General features: G+C 49.8%; 1 protein-coding gene across 1 annotated transcript in view; it reads left to right on the top strand.

The window, feature by feature from the left end:
* Positions 1-23,642, top strand: part of CNTFR (ciliary neurotrophic factor receptor) — a 198,601-nt gene that overhangs the window by 132,855 nt on the left and 42,104 nt on the right. Inside the window, exon 4 of the mRNA XM_062513288.1 lies at positions 11,146-11,376. Within this exon, the coding sequence (XP_062369272.1) occupies positions 11,146-11,376 (231 nt within the window). The remainder of the gene's footprint in view (positions 1-11,145; positions 11,377-23,642) is intronic.

Genomic DNA, 23,642 nt, shown 5'->3' with positions numbered 1-23,642 from the left:
CTCTTCTTAAGCGTCTCTCTTCTGAGGTGGTGTGATCTCTGAGCTTCTGCATTGTGCTTTGCAGATAGATGAACAGGATGTATCCAATCTGTGATTCTCTGATGTGTGCACATCTGTTGGATCAATGATCTTCATAGGTCCCTTCCAAACCAGCCCATTCCATGGTTCTATGACCTGCACGAGATGGCATGCAAAGGCTCTGTCTGCCCCAAAGCACTGAGCATTTTCAGTCCCCTGCTCTCTCTCATTGATCTACGTCTTGCTTCTGGGATCTTCTATGTAGTGTGCAGGAAACCCTGTCTCTCCTACCTGCTCAGAGACAAATCCAAAAGGCACTCCCACCTTTGACAGCTCTCTGACTGCAGAGTAACTTGTAAATACTCACGTAGCCTGTGGATTTATGGGGCTCATGAATAATGCTGACCTTCTAGAAGAGCTCAGAAATCTGGGTACCACAATCCTGCAGTCATGATGTCCATTGTTCAGATACATTTTTCAGCCAATAATCAGAGTCCCAGCTTCATTCAGCCCTGATCTGAAGCCTATCTCCAAGTTCTGCTCAAGATCCAAGAGCTCTGTCCCAAGGTCCTGTTATGTAGTCTGTAGTGTTCTATTAGCTATACTCAGTAATTTATTTTGTGTCTCTGGTGTAAGTAACACTCCTTACAGCATGCCATGGGTCTGATACGTGCCCGTCTTTCTGCCCAGCAGATGCTCTGTGTGATGGGTGGGCTGCAGCTCTGCTGGCTGTGACACAAGTCAGCATGTGCTGGGGATCCTTTTCAGGTTTGGCTTTGCTTGAGGATCCTTCAGAGTGAAAGGCATCAAATGCAAATGTAGTATCTTGTTATTACCAATGCAAATCCCAATGCCTTGTCTTGGTCATTAATACAGCCCCTGTAGGGGAGAGAAGATGAGTGCCTTACTTTTTAATATTGTTTTAAAATCAGCACCGGACTCTAGATATGCAGGTGTTGCTTGAAGGAGTCATGGTGACTAGGTCAAAAAAACCCTGAAACTTGGGAAAATGGTTCCCATTTTATCAGCATCTATTCTTCCCACCCTCCTCACTGTGCTACCCTGGCAGCAGCTAAGTTCCTCTGCTATTCAACAGCCATGTGCGCAAAGAAGATCTTGGTGTTGGTGCAGGGGGAAGAAATCCCTCTTTTGGGAAGAAACAAGCTCTGGGGTGTAACCTTCAGTACAGGTAGAGAGAAAAGTAGTGGTGCTTCTGTTGGGAGCCCCAGGGTGTGCCATGTCCCCCATGTCTTGGTCCTACAGGCTGCACCCCTGTTTTGATTTCTCAGTCCAGCTTTTGATGCTTTTGAGTCCTGTCCTTGTGTGCAGTACACTCTGTGCCTCCTCCTCATGGGGCTGAGCAATAAGGAGGAGGATGGACCCCCTGTACCTATGTTTAAAAAAGCAGAGGAGTTTTTCCATCCTCAGTCACAGAAATTCATGTGTTAAGTTGCAGTTACCCCAGCTTCAAGCCCAGCTGCTGCTGATCCACCCAGGGGTGTGAGCATTACATCTGTAAGCGACGAGCCACTGGCCTACAGCAGGCAGAACCCAAGCCAACAGACAGACAGAAAGAGCCTGAGGGGCTGAATTTCAGAGCTATTAAATGATTAAATGCAAGGGGAAAAAAAGTTAATTTAGCATCGCGGTTGTGATTTTACACACCCAAGAGCCTGGAAATTGAGAGCTCTGCTTCTCACACAGGGATCGTAACTTGGCACTGCACAGATTGTACAGTATGTAAAATTAGACTGGAGAAATAGTAAATATGCTGCAGGGACCAATACTGTCTTGGCAGAAGGAGGATGGACTGAGTGGGACCCAACAGGTCTTTTACGCCTCTGGCTTCCATAATTCTGTGCTAATAAAAAACCACTATACAATGCCTGATGCTAATCCGCAGCCCAGAGTGGGGTGAAGCAGGATTTGGGTTGTTATGTGAACAAATAGCTGTTGCCCCAGGTGCATCTGAGTGGAGCAAGGCTGTTATTTGAGGGCAGGCGTGTGGGCATTGGCAAACAGGGATGGGGAGGTGTGTGCTCTGCACTGGGCTGGAAAGGCAGGCCGAGGTCGGTGGGGAGTGAGGCACCCTGATGTCTCTATCCAGCTCTGCCCCCACCTCCCCCTCCCAAAACCTCAGTAAATACAGGCATCTTCATGCTGTTGCTGGACCACAATGAGCTTTTCTTGTGTTTACGGCTGTGATTTGGGCACCTAATTCTGAATTGTATTGATTTCCCCCTAAACGGCATTGAAAAGCCTGATCTAAGCACTCTTTTGTGGCTTAGAGTTATTTGTCCTGTCTGCATCAAAAAGCAAGACCAAAAAACAAGCCTCTAATTCACCAGTGGTGCTAACACCAGTCATTTGGCAGCAAAGGTTGAAGGCTGAAGTGAGCCTAGCTTGGAGGATATTGGTCTTAGCAGCAGGGATTTTCCTGCTCTGTGCAGGTTCTCCTTAGTGCCTTTCCCTCTGGTGTTCCAATAGATTTCCCTCCATACTTCCCCACATGCTGGGACAGTTGCAGGGAACTGGAAGAGTTGCTGCTTTGCCAAGCAACTGCACTTCCTTAAGATGAGTCATCTCAAGCTGATTGCACAAGGAAGCCAAGTGGGCAAGGTCCCATCCAGCCTTGCCTTAGGATGAAAACAGTGTCACAGCTCAGCCAGTTGCAGCAAGGAGAGTCCCAGGGAGCAGAATAGCTGGGAGAGACATCCAAGTGATGGTCTTTTCAAGACCTTCTGGGAAACAGATCAACATCAACTCAGGTCTCCTCCTGGGACGCAAGAACAAAGCCTCCTTTGGAAAAACCTAACATGTCAAGATCATCAGCCCAAATGAATCCAGACTCTCTGGTGTAGAGCTGCTGAGACAGAAAAGCAGAAGTAGCAGCATCTTCTCCTGGTCCTGCCTGTGTCAATGCACCATGATCCATGACAGAGATATGCAACCATTGCAGATGGGTGCACACCAGCATTAGCACCCTTGGGCAGAGCTCACTTCCACCCTGAAGCCATGGGAAAGGACAGCTCCTTTATGGTCTCCTGGCCATGCATGGCTGAGGAGACTCTGTTACAGAGGCAGGATGGATTTGGCTGCCGTTCTCAGTTTTGCTTGTCCCCTGTGACCAGGGTCAAGCTGTGCTTGGGGTACCACATCTCTGTACAGCTCCTACTACTCCCAGTGAGAGCTGGGCTTGATGGCATGCAGGAAAACAAGGCTGCCTCTGACACAGAGCCCTTCTGGCTTGCAGCCAGGATCACTGCCAGTGTGGAGCTCTGGGCTGATGTGATTTGGCAGGTCTAGACAGCTGCAAGAGAAGCTCTGTCCCAAGGTGGAGCTGATGGAAAGGCAGCAGTACCAGGACAAGATACAGACATAGTAGGGCACAGGGAACACACGTTCTGCCCTGGTGAGATCCCACTCAGACCAGACCAAAGCTGTTGATTCAGCCAGTCTGATGATATGGTACAAATGGAAAAATGACACTTACGTTACTTGTCTGCTAAGGCAGCATTCCTCTTCCTCCTACTGTATCCACCAACCCAAAAGACATGGGGTGCTGCTGCATCCCATGGGCAGAGCCAGTGCTGTAGCAAGGACTTGGTCCTCATTTCTGCTATGAGACTGTGTGTCTTCTGCTTCCAGCAGTGGGTCTCTGTTCTGTGGTTTCCTGCTGGGTTTAGCACTGTGTTTTCTCCCCAGGAGGTTGCTGATTCTCTGCTACTGCACAGCCTTACTGGCCCCTGTGCAGAAGTGATGCAAGTGACACCATCCTGATGGTGCTGCCATCCAGATGGTGCTGCCATCCTGTCTTCTGTCACCTGGAGCTCAGCCTGGGCAATGGCATGTCAAGTTCACAGCAGGGCAGGCATAACACCTCCCCACTGCTGGACCATCAAGCCCAGGAGGGAGCATGTGGATTGGATTATCAAACAGAACATTTGATGGTAAAAGTGTCCCTTCATCCTCACAAAGGTTCAGAAGATGTTGCATTAAGGCTCATGGGAGAGGCACTAGCATTGTGAAGCTCAGCAGCTAGAAGGACCATGAAGGCTCTTCTCACCCCACAATGGACATTCCCAGCTGGGTTTGGGGTGCAGCTTCAGAGGGAGGCAAAAGGTGAGGCTGTTGCAGAGCTGGAGCAGAACCTCTGCTGGAGCATCAGGGCTTTGCCAATGCCCACAGGAGGATGTTTTGTGGTCACATCCAGGCTGAGGGAAGGGGTTCTCTTGCCCTGGATCTTGCTCTGAGGCAAGCATGTCAGAGGGGTCAAGTCCTTCCTTCACAGCACTCCTGAAGTAAACCAAGGTCTGCTTCCAGGCCAGCATGGTGTGATTGAGTACAAGTCCTTTAGCACCCATCTGTTATCTCTTAATTAGAGTTTCTTTCTAATTATTTTTTCTTGTCAAGAGCAAAGCTGCTGACTCCAGGGATTTACCAAAGTAGAGCAAACAAATGCGGTCTCTGCTTTCTGCAACTCTTCATTAATGGACAAAATTAACTTGGAACAGTCCATATCTTTGGCTACATCGATGACACTTAATTATGCTTGTTTCCTTACAAAGATATATCCAGTTTTAAATCACATGTGGAAGAAGTGCCTCCTTAAGCATGAAATTTCTTCTCCTTGAAGGAAGGTTTCTGCTGGCAGGAAAAGCTGTGCAAAGACCAAGTGGCATCACAGGAAATAGATGTGAGGAGATCAAGAGTGGGGTGTGCTTCAGGAAGCTGGTGTCAGGAAACTTTCTTCATGTCCAGGAGCTGCTTCATCTCAAGAAGGGCAGACCTCAGGACTGTCAGGGTAGTGGAGCCACTGGCATTCCTTGGACACAGTTGGTGCTGCTCAGGCCAGTGGGCATGGGTCGTGAAGCAAGGGAGATTGTGCCAGGATTGTGGCACTACCCTGTCCCGTGGCTGGAGAAAGCCAGGAGCATCCTCCCACAGAAGCTGGTCAGGCCACCTCTCTGTCGTCTTGCCCTATCCATCCTCTGGGGCTCCTTGCTCATCTCCTGTGGGCTGATTCATCTTATTTATCATGGGAACTGGTGAAATGAAAGACCCATCTGGTTTATATGCTTGGAAAGCTCTTGGCTAGCCCTGGCACTGTGTAAATATTAAATGTATAATTGGCCACAATAACGCCCTGCAACATTATAGGCTGGAGACAGTGTGGCTGGATAGTGCCAGCAATGTGCCCTGGTGGCCAAGAAGGCAAATGAGCCCTGGCCTGTATCAGGAACAGTGTGGCCAGCAGGAGCCGGGACGTCATTCTTCCCCTGTACTCGGCACTGGTGAGGTCACACCTTGAGTGCTGTGTCCAGTTCTGTCCCCTCAGTTTAGGGAGGATGTTGAGCACATCCAGAGGAGGCAACAAGGCTGGTGAGGGGCTTGGAACACAAACCCTGTGAGGAATCACAGGAGGGATTCCTGAGGGATTCCTGAGGGAGCTGGGGTTGTTCAGCCTGGAGAAAAGGAGACTCAGAGGTAACCTCATCACTCTCTACAACTTCCTGAAAGGTGTTTGTAGTCAGGTGGGGGTGGTCTCTTCCACCAGACAGCAACCAACAGAACAAGAGGACACAGTCTTAAGTTGCATCAAGGGAAATATAGGTTGGATATGAGGAAAAAGCTTTTCATGGGAAGAATAATAAAGTATTGTAATTGTCTGCCTGAGGAGGTAGTAGAGCACCATCCCTGGATGTGTTTAAAAAAAGACTGGATGTGGCACTTGGTGCCGTGGTCTAGTTGAGATGTTAGGGCATGGGTTGGACCTGGTGATCTTGAAGGTCTCTTCCAACCTAGTCATTCTGTGATTCTGTAATTTATTCTGTACAGACAGCTAATTAGCTGCTAAGACAATTATTTGTGTCTGGTTTCTCAGCTGTGTGAGGGACCTATGAAGGTCAATGGGGTGATGTGAAGGCCTCTGTCCAGAGAAATGTGTATGTCCTACTGCAGAAGTGTTCCATGTCCCATCAGAGAAAGTGGGGACCTGGCCTTTCTCACTATGCCAGTTTCACCATCTGCAAAAGAAGAGAAGAGCCAGAGGCTGTGGAACCTGCAGAGTGCTCATCCCTCTCCCCAGAAATGTTGCAGTACCTTTCTTTTGCTCATTCACTTCTTACACAAGCCACAACTGTGCAGTGCATTTCAGCAGAGTGCTCAGAGGGAATATTTGTCCTGCAAATCTCTGTGACAGTGAGGGTGGTTTTGGCCCTGGATGTTGTCTTGCTGTGTCTGCTGGATATTGTCTTGCCATAGGCCCTGGCTGAAAGACAGCCATTAAAGGGCTGTGGTGAGCACTGGTGCCAGGAATCCAAACCTTCCTCTTCACTTCCTCTGTTCCCTGTTCCAGTGACCCCTCAGGCATCTGGGCATAGACCCCCAGTGCCACAGCTGTGGCTCCACACATGCCTGTGTTCAGCAGCATTCCTGCCATGCCTGGCAGCTGCCCATGCTGGCTGGGTGGGAGCCTCAGCTGAAGCAAAAGCAGAGGAGTGAAGATGGGGAATGTCCCAAGAGGAGTTCTGCTCCTTCCTAGCATAGTGCGTGCCAGGGCAGTCCTCACCTGTTTGCAGGATTTCCTTGTGCTACTGCCCTTCCAGTTTTGATGTAGGTCAAGATTTCATTAAGGAGGAAAATGAGGATGAGGTTTCTGTTGGATTTCCAGCTGGATGGTTTTGGGAAGCATTGAACATGTTTCCAGGGGCCCCAGATCTCAGCTGTTTAGTCTTGTTTTTCCCTCCACATCTCTCTGTCAGCTGTCCTGTTGGTCCCTGTTGCAGTTGCAGGACCTATCAAGCTGCCACTCATCATTGCTAGTGCAGCAAAGCAGCAAAGCAGCAAAGCAGTTTATTTCACCACTCTGCCCCAGGTTCATTACTAGAAGCTCTGTGTCTTTATCTCACAACTAGAAGCTCTGTATATTCATTCCCATCTTCCCTCTACTGTAATTTTGCAGACGTGTGGGTAAAACTGTAGTTTCTCCCACTATGCATCACCATGGCTCCTTTCTAGATCTGGCACTTCATGTTGTAAGCCGTGCTGTACGTGGCAGAGGATGTGGCCCTTAGTGGTCTTGGATGCTGAGAGGCATGTTGCTGGTTGGGGTGCAGCATCACAGCTTCCCTATGATGACATCACAGCCTTGTGATGACACTTGACCCAAAAGGCAGCATGCTTTGGAGAAGCAGTGTGATGTAGGGCCAGGACAGGGCAGCATCTTGAGGTGTCAGTTCTAGCCAATGATCACATTTGTGTTGCTGGGAAGGAATCTTTGGAAGTGTCTAGTCCAGTGTCCCACTTGGAAAAGGTCTGTCCTCAGCAGAGGACCAGATTCGCCATGCTTTGTCAACAGAGCCCTGACAACCTCCATGGATGAGGATCCCCCCTCTCTGTAGGTACCTGTCCCAGTGCTGTGTTACCCTCCAGGAGAAAAAATTATCCTCCATGTCCAGCTGGAATCTTCCACCAGGACACTCATGTCACCAGCTGATATCCATCCAAAAGGATCCCTGCAGGACAGGCACCATTGTGACCATGGATCCCATGGCTTTGCTGTGACACAGTAACCAGGAGTGTGGACAAACCTCCCTTCCCTTCCTGTTCAAGGGAGCTGTGTAGCTCTGGGTGCATTCCCAGGCTGCAGGAAGTGGAGGGTCCCAATAGAGCTCTGGTCACCCCTGCTCATCCCCATCCTACAGCGGAGCTGCTGTTCTTAGTGGAAGACAGGCTTCCCCAGTATTCCAGGGGAGCTGTCCCCTTGGTGTCCCTTCCCAAAGGGGCTGCCACGCATCTGCACATCACTGTGGTTGAGTGGGACTCCCACACCTGGCATGCGACAAGAGAGGACATGAGGACTTGCCTATGCTCCAGTAAGATCCTCAGCAAACCCTGCTGGGAGAACTGCCTCCTCTGAAGCTGTGCTTTGGGTTCCTCCTTCACCAGGAACCTTAAACCGTTGCCTTGGAAAGGAGCATTGCTTTCAAAGACCTGTCTTCCAGGAATGGCTTCCCCAGCCCTTCTGGATGAATGCCAGTGTAAGGAAATAACTCAAGATGACTTTTTTCCTTCCTAACTTAGTCCTTCAGCCACTAGCTGTGGACAAGCTCTCAGCCACAGTCCTAAGAGGCAGAGTTGAGCATCCCAGAGCTTTCCCCCCATCTCAATCCTTCTCTGGGAATAGGCATCAGGCAGGCAGGAGCCAGGCAAGGGTGGCAGGTCTGTGGGTCCATCACTGCACTGAGCCTTTCTCCATGCAAGGCTGGTGGGTGGTGCAATGGTGGGTGTCAGAGCTCCAGTGCTGCTGATAAGCAGAATTCCAAGTGTAAGGACAGGACAGTCAGTGGTCATGTCAGCAAAGAGCAAAGAGGAAATCAAAACCTTTTTACCTGATGCAATAGAAGAAATTGGAGAAATTGAGTAAGATGCTTGAATTCTTACCGGAACTCTGATATCTGTATTTGTCCATCCACACATGTGCGCAGTCATCTGTCTGTTCATCTGTTCATCACCCAACCATCCATCCACATCCAGAGCCATTCAAATAGCCAACCATCCACCCAACACCATTCACATTCACTGTCCTTCCATACCTCCTTCCCTTCATTCCATCTGTGCCCATCCAACCTGCTGTCCATCTGTCTGTGGTTACACACATTCATCCATCCATCCATCCATCCACCCACCCATCCACTGTCTTTTTCTGCTTCTGCCTAGCTGTCTGTTTATCTGGTCCTGTTCCAGCTACGCCTCCTCACATAGATGCTTCATCTTAGATGTTCTTTCCTCTTTCTGCCTGTCAGTACATTCTACCAGCTTTTTAAAGACCCTTGAAATACACTTTTCTGGTCAGCACAGTTTCCCGAAGGTCTCCATCCTTGGCTAATGTCACAAATGGTCCTGAGGCATCCCACTAGCAATTTACTCACTACAGACTAGTTTTTCCTTGTCCTTAGCACCCCCTTTCCCAGCAGGGATAACATCCCCAAAATTTCTCAACTCCTGTCAGAAGCAGGTGTCCTGACAGACCATTTGCAGGAGGGCTGACACCTCCAGAGCCAGCTTTGCAGATGGGATCAGGATGTGAGCTTAGACACAAGGAATGGCTGGATCATGTTCATGTGGTCCCACCTATCCTTGTAACCCAGGAGCTGATGTCTGGAGAGGGAGAAAAGGCAGGAGAAGCCTTAGAGGTGTTTCTTCCGTCAGCTGCTTGCTATCTCCAAAGGCTCACTGGGCAGCTCAGTGTTTTAGGTCATCTTCTGCTATGAATTCATTTACTCACTCTTCCCCCCATCCAGTTTTGACATCAACAGAATCTGATGGATATAGATTTCTGTAATTTAATCACAATTCGTGCAAAAAAGAAGACCACTTTCTATTGCTTGTTTATTTTATTAGGAGAAAGAGCAAGCAGTCCTTCTCTATTTGTGTTACCTTGTGTAACCCTCTTCATGTCACTCGTCACTGCTAAGGTGTCTGTCACATCTTTGATTGGTTGTCTCCTTTTATGGGTGAAGGGTTAGTCTCTACTAGACCATGCTTATGTGGGATCTGTTTCCAGCCTTAGATAATCCTGTTTACTTCCTCTGCCCTGCTTCCAGTGGTGCTCTGCTTGTAACTGCATGGGGACAAATTTGTTCATGGCTTTTGAGTTACAAGTGCTTTCCATTTTGGGCTTGAGTTTTTGGTCACTACTGAGCTGATGTTTTCAGGGAAGGGAGTGTGATGACTCCAAGGTGGGTTTCCATGGAGGCTGTGGTGCATTTGAAACCACGAAAGTGTAGGGGAAGCAAGGCTGCATGCATTCCACTGTGCGCTAATCAACACAGGGTTACTGCCTGGTGGTTGGTTCCATGATGTCCTTCTGCAGCACTTTGGAACCCAGCTGTGATTTGGCTGCCCTGACAGCCTCAGCAAGTGCTCTGTCTTCTCTCTGCCCTGACCCCTTTTACCTGTGAGTTACAAGGGTGTTGGGCAGATCTGATCCAGCTTGGATCTCCATCAGACTTCAACAATGACATCTTCTACTGCTACATTTGACAGCTTTATTTTCACCTTTGGTCTCGTAGCTTTAGCTGCTATAAATCCCTGCAAGGACTTTCCCCATGTGTCAGGGCTGCTTAGTTTCCTTGGAAGGTGCCTTATCAAATGTGGTTTTGAAGCCCGGGAGAATTTTGAGAACTGAACTACCCTTGTCTGTGCACAAAGGCTTGATGAAGCCTTGAAGGATGCTCATCCCCATTCATCCTCCCATCTTGATTCACCCTGTGTCACGCACACATACTCATGTGGTTTCATCTTTGCCACATGCAGCTCAGCACAGCCAAGTGTAGCAACACAGGAAATATTCAGTTGCTAAGGATCATTAATGAATGTCAGCTCCAGTTCCTGTCCAGAAACCTGAGAAAATTCAATTAGGCAGCTGGTGCCCAATGAGCTGTGTTGCCCCACTCATGAGCTGCTACATCAAACAGCTCAGCAAGGCATCGTGTTATTGTGGAAAGAAAAGAAAACCCAGGCAGGAGGACAAACAGCACCGCGTGCACCAAGCAGCTGTGCCTTTCCACAGCAGAGCACAGTTAGGTTGCAATCCTCCTGCCTGGTTTCCTGGATAGGGAATTGCAAAGAGAATTACCTGCTTCCCATCTGTGTTGGTAATTATATGGAGTTTGCTGGTGACAAGTCCTGGGGCTGTATCATCTCTCTACTGGGAGTTTTTGATACATGCGTTTGGCTTGTGTCCTGTAACAAGTCACCTAGACACACGACTGGCAATGTCTTGTGTGTCTGGCCATGGGGTGTGGCTGTGGGGTGTTCAGCTGCCGAGCTGTATATGCAGCCCTGATGTGCACTCACCACACCAAAGGTGAGAGGAAGCCATCCTGTGGGTGGAGGTGATCCATGATCCTCTGGTGTTTGTCAGCTGGTCCACTCTAGTCTAAAATAAATCAAGGCTGAGGACAAAAGCAGAACTTGGGCTTCCCTGGCCACCAACACAGTGTCAGCTCATACCCCAATCATTCTCTTTACTTCCCAGATGGGAAAGTGAGATCTTATTTCCAAGGTAACTGTGCTGAGGGGCTCTGAGTTCACCTGTTTTTCCCCTCTTCCTTCCCACAGACAGCCACATCCAGTATGAACGGGTAGGTGCAGATGTGACCATGAAGTGTGGCTCCATGGACTGGGATGCAGCCGTGACCTGGACAGCCAATGGCACTGACATTGATGAGTCCCACCTGAATGGGTCATACCTGATCCTGAAGAATGTCGACCTGTCGCAGAGTGGCCAGTACTCCTGCTACGAGGGCTCCTCCTGGCACCTCAAATACCAGACCTACCTGAGGGTGGGAAGTGAGTACCCCAGCATGTCACATTGAGGGGGACAGTCTCTGCTCCCATATTGACTCACAGTCCCCCCTCCTGCCATGCCAACCCCACTACTTTCCCTATATAGGGTTGTCCACTGCACACTGCCATATGAGGTCCTCATGGCACACTAATCCCAGCTGGAATTGGCCCTTCTGCCCCAAACCAGTAGATTAAATGATGTCTCAGGAATAATTTGAGAAGGGATGTAGCTTCTACCTCTAGCCCTGTGCTACAACAACCATCTCTGTAGGTGGAAAGAGCTGTTAGAGAGGATTGCAGTCAGCAAGAAGTCCTGGCTGGGATTACTGCAGTGTGGTTGTTTCAGAGGGGCAGCCAAAAGGTGTTGGTGATCCCTGGGTCTGCAGGATCCTGGGTACACAGGTGTGCTGGAGGATAGCTGCTCATTCCACAGCATTTTGTGTATCTTTGGCATGGGATGTGCTGATTCCCAGGCCTCAGCAGGAGAGATAAGAGTTATGCTGTATTTCGCATGATGCTAAGAGCTGATAGCAGCTGTGTGTTTTGAGGGCTGCTGTGTTTGTACAGCTGATAGCAACTGTGTGCTTTGCAGCACAGTGTACACAACTGGCAGCTGTGGGTGTCTGGGCGCACCAGCCAGCATAGTCAGTTGTGGGATGGTAACTGATGCTCCAGCTGGGAACCCCCCCATCCAGGGATGTGCCATGTAGGTGGCTGTATGTTCCCAGGTTTGGAAGACACAGCAGAACATTCCTCTACTCCTTATCTCACCTTCTGCACCTGGCATCAGAGCCAGGGTATTCTTTTCCCATCCAGAAGGTCACACGAGTGTCTGTGTAAGCCCTGAAGTAAGGCATGAGGGGTTTTCTGCACCTAGAGTTTCAAATTTTAGAGATGCTCTACAGTGTGCAACTCATTCAAGATTGTATGGCATGGATTCTGGTGCCTGGGCCAAGGAGAAGGGATGCTGGAAGGAGCTGGAAGGCAATGTGAGAAGCAGGTAAGGGGGAGCAGTCAGCACAGGGCAGGGTTTACATCGGTGAGCAGGTGTGGAGGTTGGAAGCATGGCAGACAAAAAGGCCACTCCCCTAACAAATGAGTCAGCGGCTTTTTAGCTGCATTGTGGTTAGGAGGTGTTAACAGCTAGTTCAGAGCCAGAAAAGGCAGGAGCTGGGTCTAGTGCAGGCAGCAGCACAAGGAGGTTGTGCAACTCCTTTGCTTGGGCATGTGCTCACCAGATCCCATGTAGGGAGAGGTCCCAGGCTGTGCCAGTGCACAGAGGGCTCCAGCCCAAGTCTGCAGGAAACAAGGGGAGTGGGAAGAGGTCTACAGACTCCAACCACCTCCTCTGCAGCTGTGGCATCGTTGTGATTTTGCAATGGCTCTTCCATCTGCTAAGCACCTCACTAATAGTAATCCCTGTCAATCCGCTCAGGGACCCGTGGGAATTGCTCAGTGTTAGAGCCCAAATCCTGCTGTTCCCTATTGCTGTGTGTTCCCATTTGCTGGAGACTCACAGCTCCCTGAGCACTGGGCAGCTAAGAAGCCCAGTTGGATACTGCTGAAGCCACTAGCCGCCAGAGAGAGGGTGGCAAATAGATAAACAAGTGTCTGGCATTGTTAACACAATTAACTGTGCAAGGAACTAATCAGGTGAGACGTTTTTAGTGGTAATTAATTTAACTGGCTGGATTTTAATTTAATGTTCTCTGTGAGGTTTCTTTTCCCAGCACGGCACCCCCAGCCCCTGACTCCCCCACCCCACCCTAGATATCCTGGCTCTGCTGGGAATGATTGATTCCCTGGAGGTGTGCAGATTCACGCAAAGGAGTGGATTTTGGAGCATCCCAGCAGGGAATGGGGATGGGCTTGGGCATGTAGATGTAGATGGGTGACTTGTGGGAGGTCTGCAGCATGGCCCTGTGGTAGCATCACTGCTACAGCTGAGTGCATTGGGAGCCCAAACCTGGGATTTGAGGGGATCTTGGACTTGTTTTGTTTCAATTGCATGGGAAATTAAATGAAAACAGGCCTGTGCCTGCATTTTTCTCTTTTACTGGTGCAACAAGAAAGATGACTGCAGTGAGAGTGAGGAGCTGGGGCTGCACGTGGAGAAGTGCTGGGGATCTCATTAAATAAATGATTGTACCTGGAATATGCCCCCCAGGCAAAGCAAGGGTGCTCCTGAGCATATAACACCACAGGAAGGATGTGTAGAGGGAGCAGGGAAGGGTCAAGGACCAGGAAAGGGTGTCAATTAGCAGTGCTAAAAGCAAACTCTGTTGTGGGGGTCACCGAGCACAGGGATAAAGGGAGACCTGCCAGGAGTCAAGCTGAGCGAGACCTTGCAGAGGAAATGAAAAGGGGGGTTAGCCATATAAATACAGAGCAAATGAGGAGAGAAGAGCAGAGTTGGTTCTGCTGACAGGTTTCAGAGGAGATTAAAAGTAAACTCGGCAGAGCCCAATACCAAATGAACCCCGCCAGGTCTGAGAAGCAATGCTGAGAGCAAGGGCAGCACAGGCTAAAGGAGAGGAGGAAGCACAAAACCTGTTGTGGAGGCACCTTCAAAGACCACAGTGCACTGAAAGCTTGGGGAGCACCTCATCCCCATGTGAGGACATCTGCTCATTAGCAAAGCTCATTAGCAGCTGAGAGGTCAGTGGTGGTACCCAGTGCAACGTGTCTCCTGTGCCTAAACGAAGGAAAGGTCCTCATCAGACAGCCTGACCCCATTGCACAGCGGGGCCACATGGTGCACTTGGAAGAGAGAGCAATTAAAGATGTGGAGATAAATGGAAAATAGGGAAAAAAATACAAGGGGGGTTTGCCAGGGATATATCACAGCAGATTAACCTGATAGATCTCTTTGATAAGGGAACCGGTTTTCTAAGCCCAGAAATGTGGTCAGTGTAATCTGTCTTGACTTCAGTGAAGTATTTGCTATGATGCCACATGGGAAATTATGAGTTAAACCAGAGAAAATGTGGATTAGTATGAGAATTGGAACACAGCTTAGGAAATAGCTACAGGGGATCAGATTGTGCTGAAAGGGGGAGCTCCTGGAAAGGATGGGGAAGCTTTGGCACAATGTTTGGACTGCATTGGGCCAATCTCTGTGGTGTTTTCTGTAATGGCTCAGGCCCACAAGGACCAGGAGGCTTTGGTTGGATATGCCAGTGGCTAAGGAGGATCAAGAGGATATCTGGGGTGGGGATTTCATGCTGAAGGGACCAGCATGCTACATAGTGGTGCAGGCACAAGTGTGTGAAGATGTCTCATGAATGTGCTTCAGAAGGTGGGAGGGAAGACACAGATAGCTCATCTGGTCCCTGAGATGGGCTTGACACCCAAGTCCACATCACGGGGGCAGCAGCATCCTGCAGAGGCTGGGGGTAGCTGGGCTGTCTCACCCACTGCAGAAATGGGGACGCTGGTGCACATGTAGTAGGACAGTGTGCATTCAGGGATGGCGAGAAGGGGGGGCCCCCAGGCTTGTCTATTGTGAAAGGTCCCAGATCAGCTACCTACAAGGCATGAATCCTCCTCAGCACAAACTGGCCTGGGGGAAGCTGGCACTTGTCCAGCCTCCAAGTGAAATCTCGTCCAGGGCACTTTGAGCAGTGCCTTGTTGGTCTGCCAGCTGAGCATGAGGTGAAGCACAGGAGAGCAACCAGGTGTTTATCTTCAGTGATCACCTGCCCTTCAGCCTGACAGCAGCAGATGCCCACATGTGGCCAGTAGCATGAGATGGGTCCAGGTCTCTTCACACACCAGGCATCCCTGGCCTGGGCCTGGGGTTAAGCACCAGGAGCAGGGCAGGAGGGAATACAAGGCTCTGTGTAGCAGGAGTGTGGTGCCGGGCTCCTGGCTGCCCCCACAAGCCATAGCTCTGCATTTGGAAAAGCACAGCCAGAGGGCCCAGGGCTGGATATAACAAAGACATTGGGAAATAATGCACTCTTGAGGTTTGGCACATGGCTCTGTGCGTTACAGAATGTTATAAAAATACTGCAAATGGGCCAGAGAGGAGTGGAAAAGCGCATTGGAAAGGCTGCCAGAAGCCAGAGAGTGCACATGAGAGAGGGGAGACCTTGTGTGCAAAGAAGGGAGGGCGGGAGGGAGGTAGCCAGGGCAGGCACCCTACTTCCACTCCCATCCCTCTGTCCCTTTCTAACCTGCTTATCTCCATCCCAGCCCAGCACCTCTTCCCCTTTGCCCTTTTGTCCTGCTTTGCAGATGACCAAGCCCTGGTGGATAAGCATTTCACCCTCATAATTCAGCCTGCTGCCCAAAAATGCTGCTGCCGCCTGGTGGGATGGAGTGCAAGCAGGGATGGGGTTTGTATGGGAGAGGGAATACAGCAGAATTCCTTCCAGCAGCAGGGGCACAGATCAGGATGCAGGTAGTGGAGTTGTATTCCACATTGCAATGGTGACCTGGGGTCTCGTATCCTGGTGCCAGCCCCAGCACTGCCCCATGGGCACTGCTGCCTCCAGTGCCATGGATGTGGGAAAGGGACTGGCAGAGTACAAGCAGTCCGAGGCTGGCCTGCTTCCTCCATGTCTGTTACTGAATAGCTGGCGAGAGAAAGAGGAAAAAACATGCGGTTTGACGGAAAATGACATGGAAAAAACAACCAAATTAACAGAAAAACAAACAAAGCAAAACCAGAGAGAGGGAGGGGGAAAGGGGCAAAGCATCAGGAACCACATGTGATCGGGAGGCCAGGAGAGCCAGAGTGTTCTCTGGACTGATTAGCAAGCAATCAAACATCGGCCACTAATAAATAATCAGAGCCTCCCTTTTCTCTGCCTTAGAAGTCTTTTTCCTCCCAGCTGGGCTCCAGCTGCAACCAGAGGGTTGTACTGCAAGTTTGCATATATTTTTTGCTTTTATTTAAAAAATATTTTTCCTGTTTCACCTATCCAAAATAAGCAAAACAAGAAGGTAGTGACCTCTCCACGCAAGACATGCACCTCTGCCTCCACCTGGGCAGGCGTGAGCATCCCATGATAGGCACAGGCTAAACAGTGGAGGAAGGATGTGCCAGGAACTGGTGTGTGCCCACTTGTTTCCATGGCTTTGTTGGGAGGAAAAAAAATGCAGAAGGACACTGATGACTTGCCAGCTTAGGAGAACAGAAGTTTGGCTGGCTCTGGCAGCCAATGGTGAAGATGTGGCACGCAGATCAGGGTGTCTCTGGTCAGGCTGGTGCTCCTGCCTGGATGCTGATGGAGAAGTGGAGAAGCACAGGCCCGGGGCCAGCATGTGCAGATAGTTCCTTGCTTGTGTCCAGTGATCTGTGATGCAGAGCTTTTCTTTTTTTAATTTAAAAAAAGCCCTTTTGATGGATTTTTCCCCTCTGAACTCTTCCAATCCTTTCCCGTGGTGATGTAAACTTAGGCTATTTCAGGAGCAACAAGTTAAACATGACTTCAGCCATTCCCTGGCACCAGGACCTGCTGGCAGGGAACAGCACCCAACCCTTTGATTCATCCCTCTCACCCTCCCAATGTACTCCTAGCCCTTGGGAATAGTCCTACACAAGGGCAACCCCAAGGCTGTGCTCAAGCAGTGCTTGAGGGCAGAACTACATTAACACAGACCAAACCTACATCAAGGATGGAGCTAATAAATTTAAATGGTTGTTGGTGTTACAGAATAGGAGATGGACCCCAGAGCTGTTGGGTTCATTACTATTGAAGGATTTTTTTCCCCATACACCTGCAGCACTGAGGGCTGGGTAGGTACAGTGGTCCTGGGGTGATTCACAGTGAAGCATCACCCCCCAGTTCCTGAGAGCCACAGAAAGGGAGTGTAAATGAGCTTGCAGGTACACTTCGTTCATTGAAACTCAGCTTTATTTCACAAAGTATGCAGGCTCTCCAGTTGCTGCCTTCCCACATTGTGCTATTCATGCATGGCTGGGAAAATTCAGTGGATGAACTGTGCTGCCTGTGACCAGATTTTGGGTCTTGGCCCAGCTGAGAGCTGGAAAGGCATACTGGGTAACAGTATGCAAATTACAATCACGGCTCTTTAAGGACAAAGCCAAAAAAAACCCACCCAAAAACCCCACCACGCTCCCAGATGCAATTAGTCCTAATCGAATTAGGAGCAGGACTAGAAAAACAAACACATTTGCAGGCAGCAGGCAACCTTTCTGCCCCATTCAGTGGGCTGCAGGCTGCATGCTGCAGTGGGAAGGGCTGAATGGAGCCATGCCCTGTGGCCCATGTGTGCACACTCTCGTACACTCACACCCGTGCCCTCCTGCTCCTCTCCTCCTTTCCCTCACTGGGTTGGGCAGCCAGCCCAGCTGCAGCATAGCAGAGTGATGCTTCCTTGGCTCGCCATGTAAAACATGATAATCTGGGGCAGACGGTGTCAGAAACAATAAAAGTATCCCCTCTCCCATCCTTACGGCTCCCCACTTCCCGCGGGGGAGTTGGGGACAGCAAGGAGCACGTGGTGGTGGGGCCAGCAGAGCATCACGGGGCATTTATGAGTAGCCACAGCTCATGACAACAGCATCAGCAGCTCTTCCCTGGCCTTGCCAGTGCTGTCTGAGGGAGGAGCGTGCCCAGGAGGTGGCCACTGCACGTGGTATCCCATTCCCATGGCCCATCCCCAGTGGTACCTGAAGGGATGTGGCCCCACACTTGATGCCAGTGACCAATGAGCTCATGCCATGTTGGGTGCTATGGAGAGCTCATGGCTCCACCAGAGTCATGGCAGGAGCATCCTGTGGCACAAGGGCACTGAGAAGGGGAGAAAGTGGTCACTCTCCTGCTATCTTCCTGGCAGAGTTCCAGGGCTGTCAGGATGAGCCAGAACCAGGGATGGAATGTCTATCAGAGAGAGGCTGCTTAAGATGAAAGAACCCTCTCAGTGAATGTGGGATCCTGAGCTTTGGATCTCCATGTGAAGTGAGCCCAGAGGCTCCCTGTGCATCCTCTTCTGCAGCTAGGCTGGGAATAACATCATGGGATAGAACTGAGAGGGAGCCTGGCTCCAACTGCTGGAGGAGGAAAGGAAAGGAAAGGAAAGGAAAGGAAAGGAAAGGAAAGGAAAGGAAAGGAAAGGAAAGGAAAGGAAAGGAAAGGAAAGGAAAGGAAAGGAAAGGAAAGGAAAGGAAAGGAAAGGAAAGGAAAGGAAAGGAAAGGAAAGGAAAGGAAAGGAAAGGAAAGGAAAGGAAAGGAAAGGAAAGGAAAGGAAAGAAGGAAAGGAAAGGAAAGGAAAGGAAAGGAAAGGAAAGGAAAGGAAAGGAAAGGAAAGGAAAGGAAAGGAAAGGAAAGGAAAGGAAAGGAAAGGAAAGGAAAGGAAAGGAAAGGAAAGGAAAGGAAAGGAAAGGCAAGTTTCAGGAAAGGAAAGGAAAGACTCTAGGGCTTGCCAGCTTCCTGGAAAACCCTCCCCATCCTTGCCTAGCACAAATACCAAATGCTGCATGCAGTACCAAAATCTTGTGTCCTGGGTAGATGGCAGCACAGCCTCCTTCTGCTCTCCTGAGATTTGTTTATCCTGCCTAACATGACAAAAACAGCTCTGTAGGTCAAGAATCCCAAGTCCAGTCTAAACAGCTTCCCACAACCCTTGCTCTGCAGTGCCAGAAATTAGGGATGCCTAGGACTGAGAAAACAAACCCTTCTCCTTGACTGGGGGATGATGACCATGGGTGAGTACATGAGTGCTCTGGGGACTGGAGGGGACACACACTGGTTCTCTGTATGCACTGGTCTCTGCTCCAGGAAGGATTTTATCTGAGCTGCTGCTAAGTGCCCCCTGTCAAAATACTTGGTGCAACGTCCTGCCACCCACCAGCAATGTGTTCCCAGCTTCCAGGGTCCTGGGAGGAAAGGAACAGGTTGGGATACAGCCACCTCCTATCACTATGCCCCCCAGATATGGGGCAAGGAGCAAAGGAGTGGATGTGCCACATGTGAATGCTGTTTTCCTTTCTCCACCACAGCTCCAAAGGGCTGTGGATCTTAAATAAGATCACTGTTTGCTTCCCAGAAGGTGCTGAAAGAAGAAACCCTGCCAATATCACCAGCACAGGGCATAATAACTCTTGCCTGTTGCTGCCCACATGTGCCCATGTTAGCAGATACTCAGGCCAGCTAGTGTCACCAGGAATGGGAAGATCCCACAGTGGAGATCCTCTGTGGCTACATCCCTTCTGTTTGAAGGAGAGGAGATGGCAGGCAGCAGCAAATTCTCATCTTTTCCCAGTATCCAAAGCTCTTCCATCTCTCTCTGAAACTTCTGGTAGTGGTTGGGCACAACAGTGGGGGCCAGGCATGCAGTGATGTGCCAGCCAAGGGCTCAGCAGGGTCAGGGCAAGGTCCAGGGTTCTTCAGCATGAAAGGCATTGTCATTAACTGTGGTTTCCCAAGCTGCTGCTGTAAATAATTTAGCAGACTAAATGTGTGCTAACAGCAGTTCAGGACAGGGAATAGAGAAGGAGCACAGCTTTGGGCCTGCAAAGCAGGGAAGGGCACCAGGATAAAGTGAGATTATTTTCCTCCTGTTAGCAGGACAGGGTGGTGTCTCCCCCCTGGAAAAGCAGTCAGAGGGTTCCCATGCCCGATGGATCTCTTTCCTCCTCAGTCCCTTCCTGAGCTGTCAGCATCAGTACCAGAGGCAACTACAGGACAATTTCCAGTTGCTCTTGCTCCAAGCACTTTAATGCTGTTTAAACAATTACGCAGTTGATAAATTTTGACAAGAAGATATAGAAATAGCCTGGGAGAGCTGTGCAGTAGAAATGCTCTAAACAGATGTCCCTTTTCTCCCCCTCCTGTGCTCCCTGGGGGTTTTTATCATTTGCTGCCAACTGAACAAGGCAGCATTTGCATGAGTTAGGATGGTGGGGAGGGGGAACAAAATGCCTTATTAAAATGGTTTATGATATCATCCCTAGGCTGACAGCTGCTTGCTTTTTACTTCAGGATGGTCCTCTCTGCACTGACAGGAGCCATGAAGAGCCTTCAGAGCATAGCTAACATCAGGCTGTATGCCCTCTCTCCAGCAGCTCACAGGGCACCAGCCTGGGCAGCCTGGCTGCTGCTGATGCTGGGGAGGGAGAGGAGTGTTTGCCAAAAGCAAGTGAGCAGTGCCTAGCTGATGTGCCAAGCAGCATGGTGAAATCTGGTCTTGCTCTGGGGACATGAAGAGCAGAGCCCAGCAGTGTGTGCACAGAACCTTGTGTCAGCAGGGACCAGCAGTGTCTCTCCAGCGCTGTAGTTTGCCCCAGGTGGCAGATGTGGTTGACAGAGGGATCATGAAATCATGACTGGACCAGAGTCAGGTTCACAAGGAAACTCTGTCCTATGTGGCTGAGTTTGGATATATAGGACAGGAGGTGGATCCTCTGGAGGTTCACCCGTGGAGGACAGGTCACTCAATGGGTCCATGCGAGGAAACCATGAAGAGGTTTGGAGCTGTAGCTCAGACCTTGGTGCTGCATTTTTGCTCGTGTTGGGCTGTCTTGTCTTGAGTATTCCCAACCCTGTATGTTTTTCCTCTCCACAACTGGACAGCGTGAGTAGCTTTGTACTGAGCACACCCCAACTCTGCACATTCCATGAGGAGCAGCCTTGCATGGCATGGCTTGTCACATGTCAATGTATCGTGTCCTCTTGGTCAGGGAAGAAAGTGGAGGGCTTCAAGCAGCTCTTTGCCTTTTGCCTGTGCTGTTCTGAGCCAGTGCCTGCTTCCAGCAAGCTGGAGCCAGGGATCTGTGAAATATTTTGTTTCTGTGGTGGATGAGCTAGAACTTGCCATCTTTTGATGTCTTTGCAGTTGATGAGGTGCCATTCACTTTTTTGGGGGAAATAATTGCTCAGTCATCCACTGTAGAGTTCATCCCTTCTCTCTCCATGTGGACTCAAGCTGTTTCTCCTTCCCTCTGTGCCTTACTTCCCTGAGCTGCCAGCCAGATGCAGCTGCCCTCTGAAAAGGCTCTTTAGCCTTACCAGCTTCTTCCTCCTCTTTGTGTCTTGCACTGACTAAAACCCAGGGACATGGACTCCAGTGCTGCACTGGGGACCTAGGGCAGCCTGTGCCACCTCTCATTCATCCCCCAGCTTGGTGGCAAACAGGGATGTCAGAGTCTAAATGAGAAGGCAGAAGGGGAAATTAAGACACAGACTGGGGAGGAATTTTCTGAAGCCACAAATTTGGGCTTAAAAGCTTGTGTGATGATTCTGTGCCATCCTCACCCTACAAGGCTTCCCAAGTGGGGTCTGTTCATTTGGACACCCCCAATGCCAGGACTCCCACCCACTGCAGCCCACCCCAGGGACCTCTGATCACACAGGTCTGCATGTTTCTGCATCACACTATGGAGTGGGACAGTTCCCAGGGCTCTGAGCTGCCTGGACATGTCACCCATGGGCAACCTCCCCTTTCTGCCACAGCCTTCATCATCCAGCCCTTCCTCCCATTCCTCTCCCCTCTCCTGGCCAGCATGTGGGTTTGCTTCTGCTTCTTCTGCTTACAGAGTAGTGAATTCCAGGGAGAGGGGAACTTTCCTATCTCCAGCTGACCTGAAGCATTGGACTTAGGTGGTCAGATAAGGTCCAAAATCAGAAACCCCCGTTCCTGGAGCAAAGAGCACAGGGGCTGAAGCTGGCACTGTGGGCACCACTACTGTTCACATCCACGCCAAGCAGGTGCGATTATGCTGCTGGGTTGCTCTGTGCAAGAACTCCAGGCTGTTCCTTGCTGTGTCAGTGGTGACACACTGCCTTTGCAAACTCCACTTGCTTTGCTGGAGCAGCATAATCACACCAACAATGCTCCCACTGCCTCCAAAGGCTCAGGAAGGGAAACACTACTTGCTTTTTTTAGCTGCCAAGCAGTATTCATGGATATGATTTTTGCCATGGTGGTGTGAGGCCCATGGAAGGTTTTGTCCAGAGATGGGAAAAAAAAAGCAGTGGGCTTTTTCATGGGCATTAAAAAGCTCACAATGCTGCTGTGAGGCAGTCACTACAGGCATCATTTTGCAGCATTCCCTTCTCCCACTTCCCTGTCTCTTGGCAAAACTCAGGAATGATTTCCCACTTAGAGTGAGCAGAGCAGTTGCCCAGGAACAGTGGCAGTATGAGGCAGAATGAGTGGCATTTCTCTGCTGCCACACACCTCCAGGGCTTAATTCTAACAAAACAAAACAAAAAACAAAACAAACAAACAAACAACAACAACAAAAAAAAAAAACGCAAAATGGCAGAGAGGACAGAATACAAGCTGCTGCAGGAGGGTTTGCCAGAATGGAGGTGCCCCAAACTGTGAGTTTGTATCAGGACAGGCTGGTCAAAAAGGGGACTCTTAGATCCAAGACTGAGCCGGCTCTGCCAACTACTGCATATGTACAAACAAAGACAATGTTAGATCCTTGCTTAGTTCCTATGATGTTATCAAATATATGATTTGAGAAGAACCCTGGGAAAATGGGAGTAAAGAAGGATGTGAAGGGAGCAGGGTGAACTGCCAAAAGGAGAAAGACTTAAAATAATCTGTTCAGTGACTTCAAGAGAAGCTGGAAAGTTGCCTTGACTCCTTTTGGTAATTACCTCCAAGCAGAGAAGATACGGGGTACTAACTCAGCAAGCAAAGGCATAACTAGAGCCAATAACTGGAAGCTGAGCCTCAACCACGTTTGAATTAGAAATGAGGCTCATATTTTTAATAGAAAAAATGATTAAGCATCGGAACAAACTGCCAAAAGCCATGTCGGCTCCTCTGTCACTTGTTATCTGCAGAGCAAGGTTGGCTGCCTTGCTGAAGGATGGTTCTGTCAAACACAAGTTATTGGGCTCAATAGAGGGGTAATGGAGGGATGTAATGGCCTGTGCAACCCAGGAGGTCAGGTGAGATGAACTAATTTTCTCCCATGGCCTTCAAGTCAGTGACTTAAGGAAGGTGCATATCCCTGTCTTGCAGATTTAGCTTTGCAGTTGCTGTTTCTTTCATCAGACAATGTGGCTCACGTGTTTGGTGGTGCAGATCAGGACTGTGGAGAAAAACCTGCAGAATAGGAGGATGTGGAGTGCTTGAAGGATGCTGCATGTCCCCACTTAGGATGCTCTTCACCCTGCTCCATCCCAACTCCATGATGTCTTGGGTTTTTGTGCATCCTGCTCCTGGCTGGGAGGAGACAAATGTTGCCTCAGTGCTGGGGTGTCTGCAAGGCACAGGGCAAGGCAGGAAAAAAAACTGAGACAAGATATCTCGGGTCTGAGAAAGGGAAGGAAGAAGAG

The sequence above is a fragment of the Cinclus cinclus genome, chromosome Z (genome assembly GCF_963662255.1).
Source record: "Cinclus cinclus chromosome Z, bCinCin1.1, whole genome shotgun sequence".
Lineage (NCBI taxonomy): Eukaryota > Metazoa > Chordata > Aves > Passeriformes > Cinclidae > Cinclus > Cinclus cinclus.
This window is presented reverse-complemented; position numbering and strand designations above follow the sequence as displayed.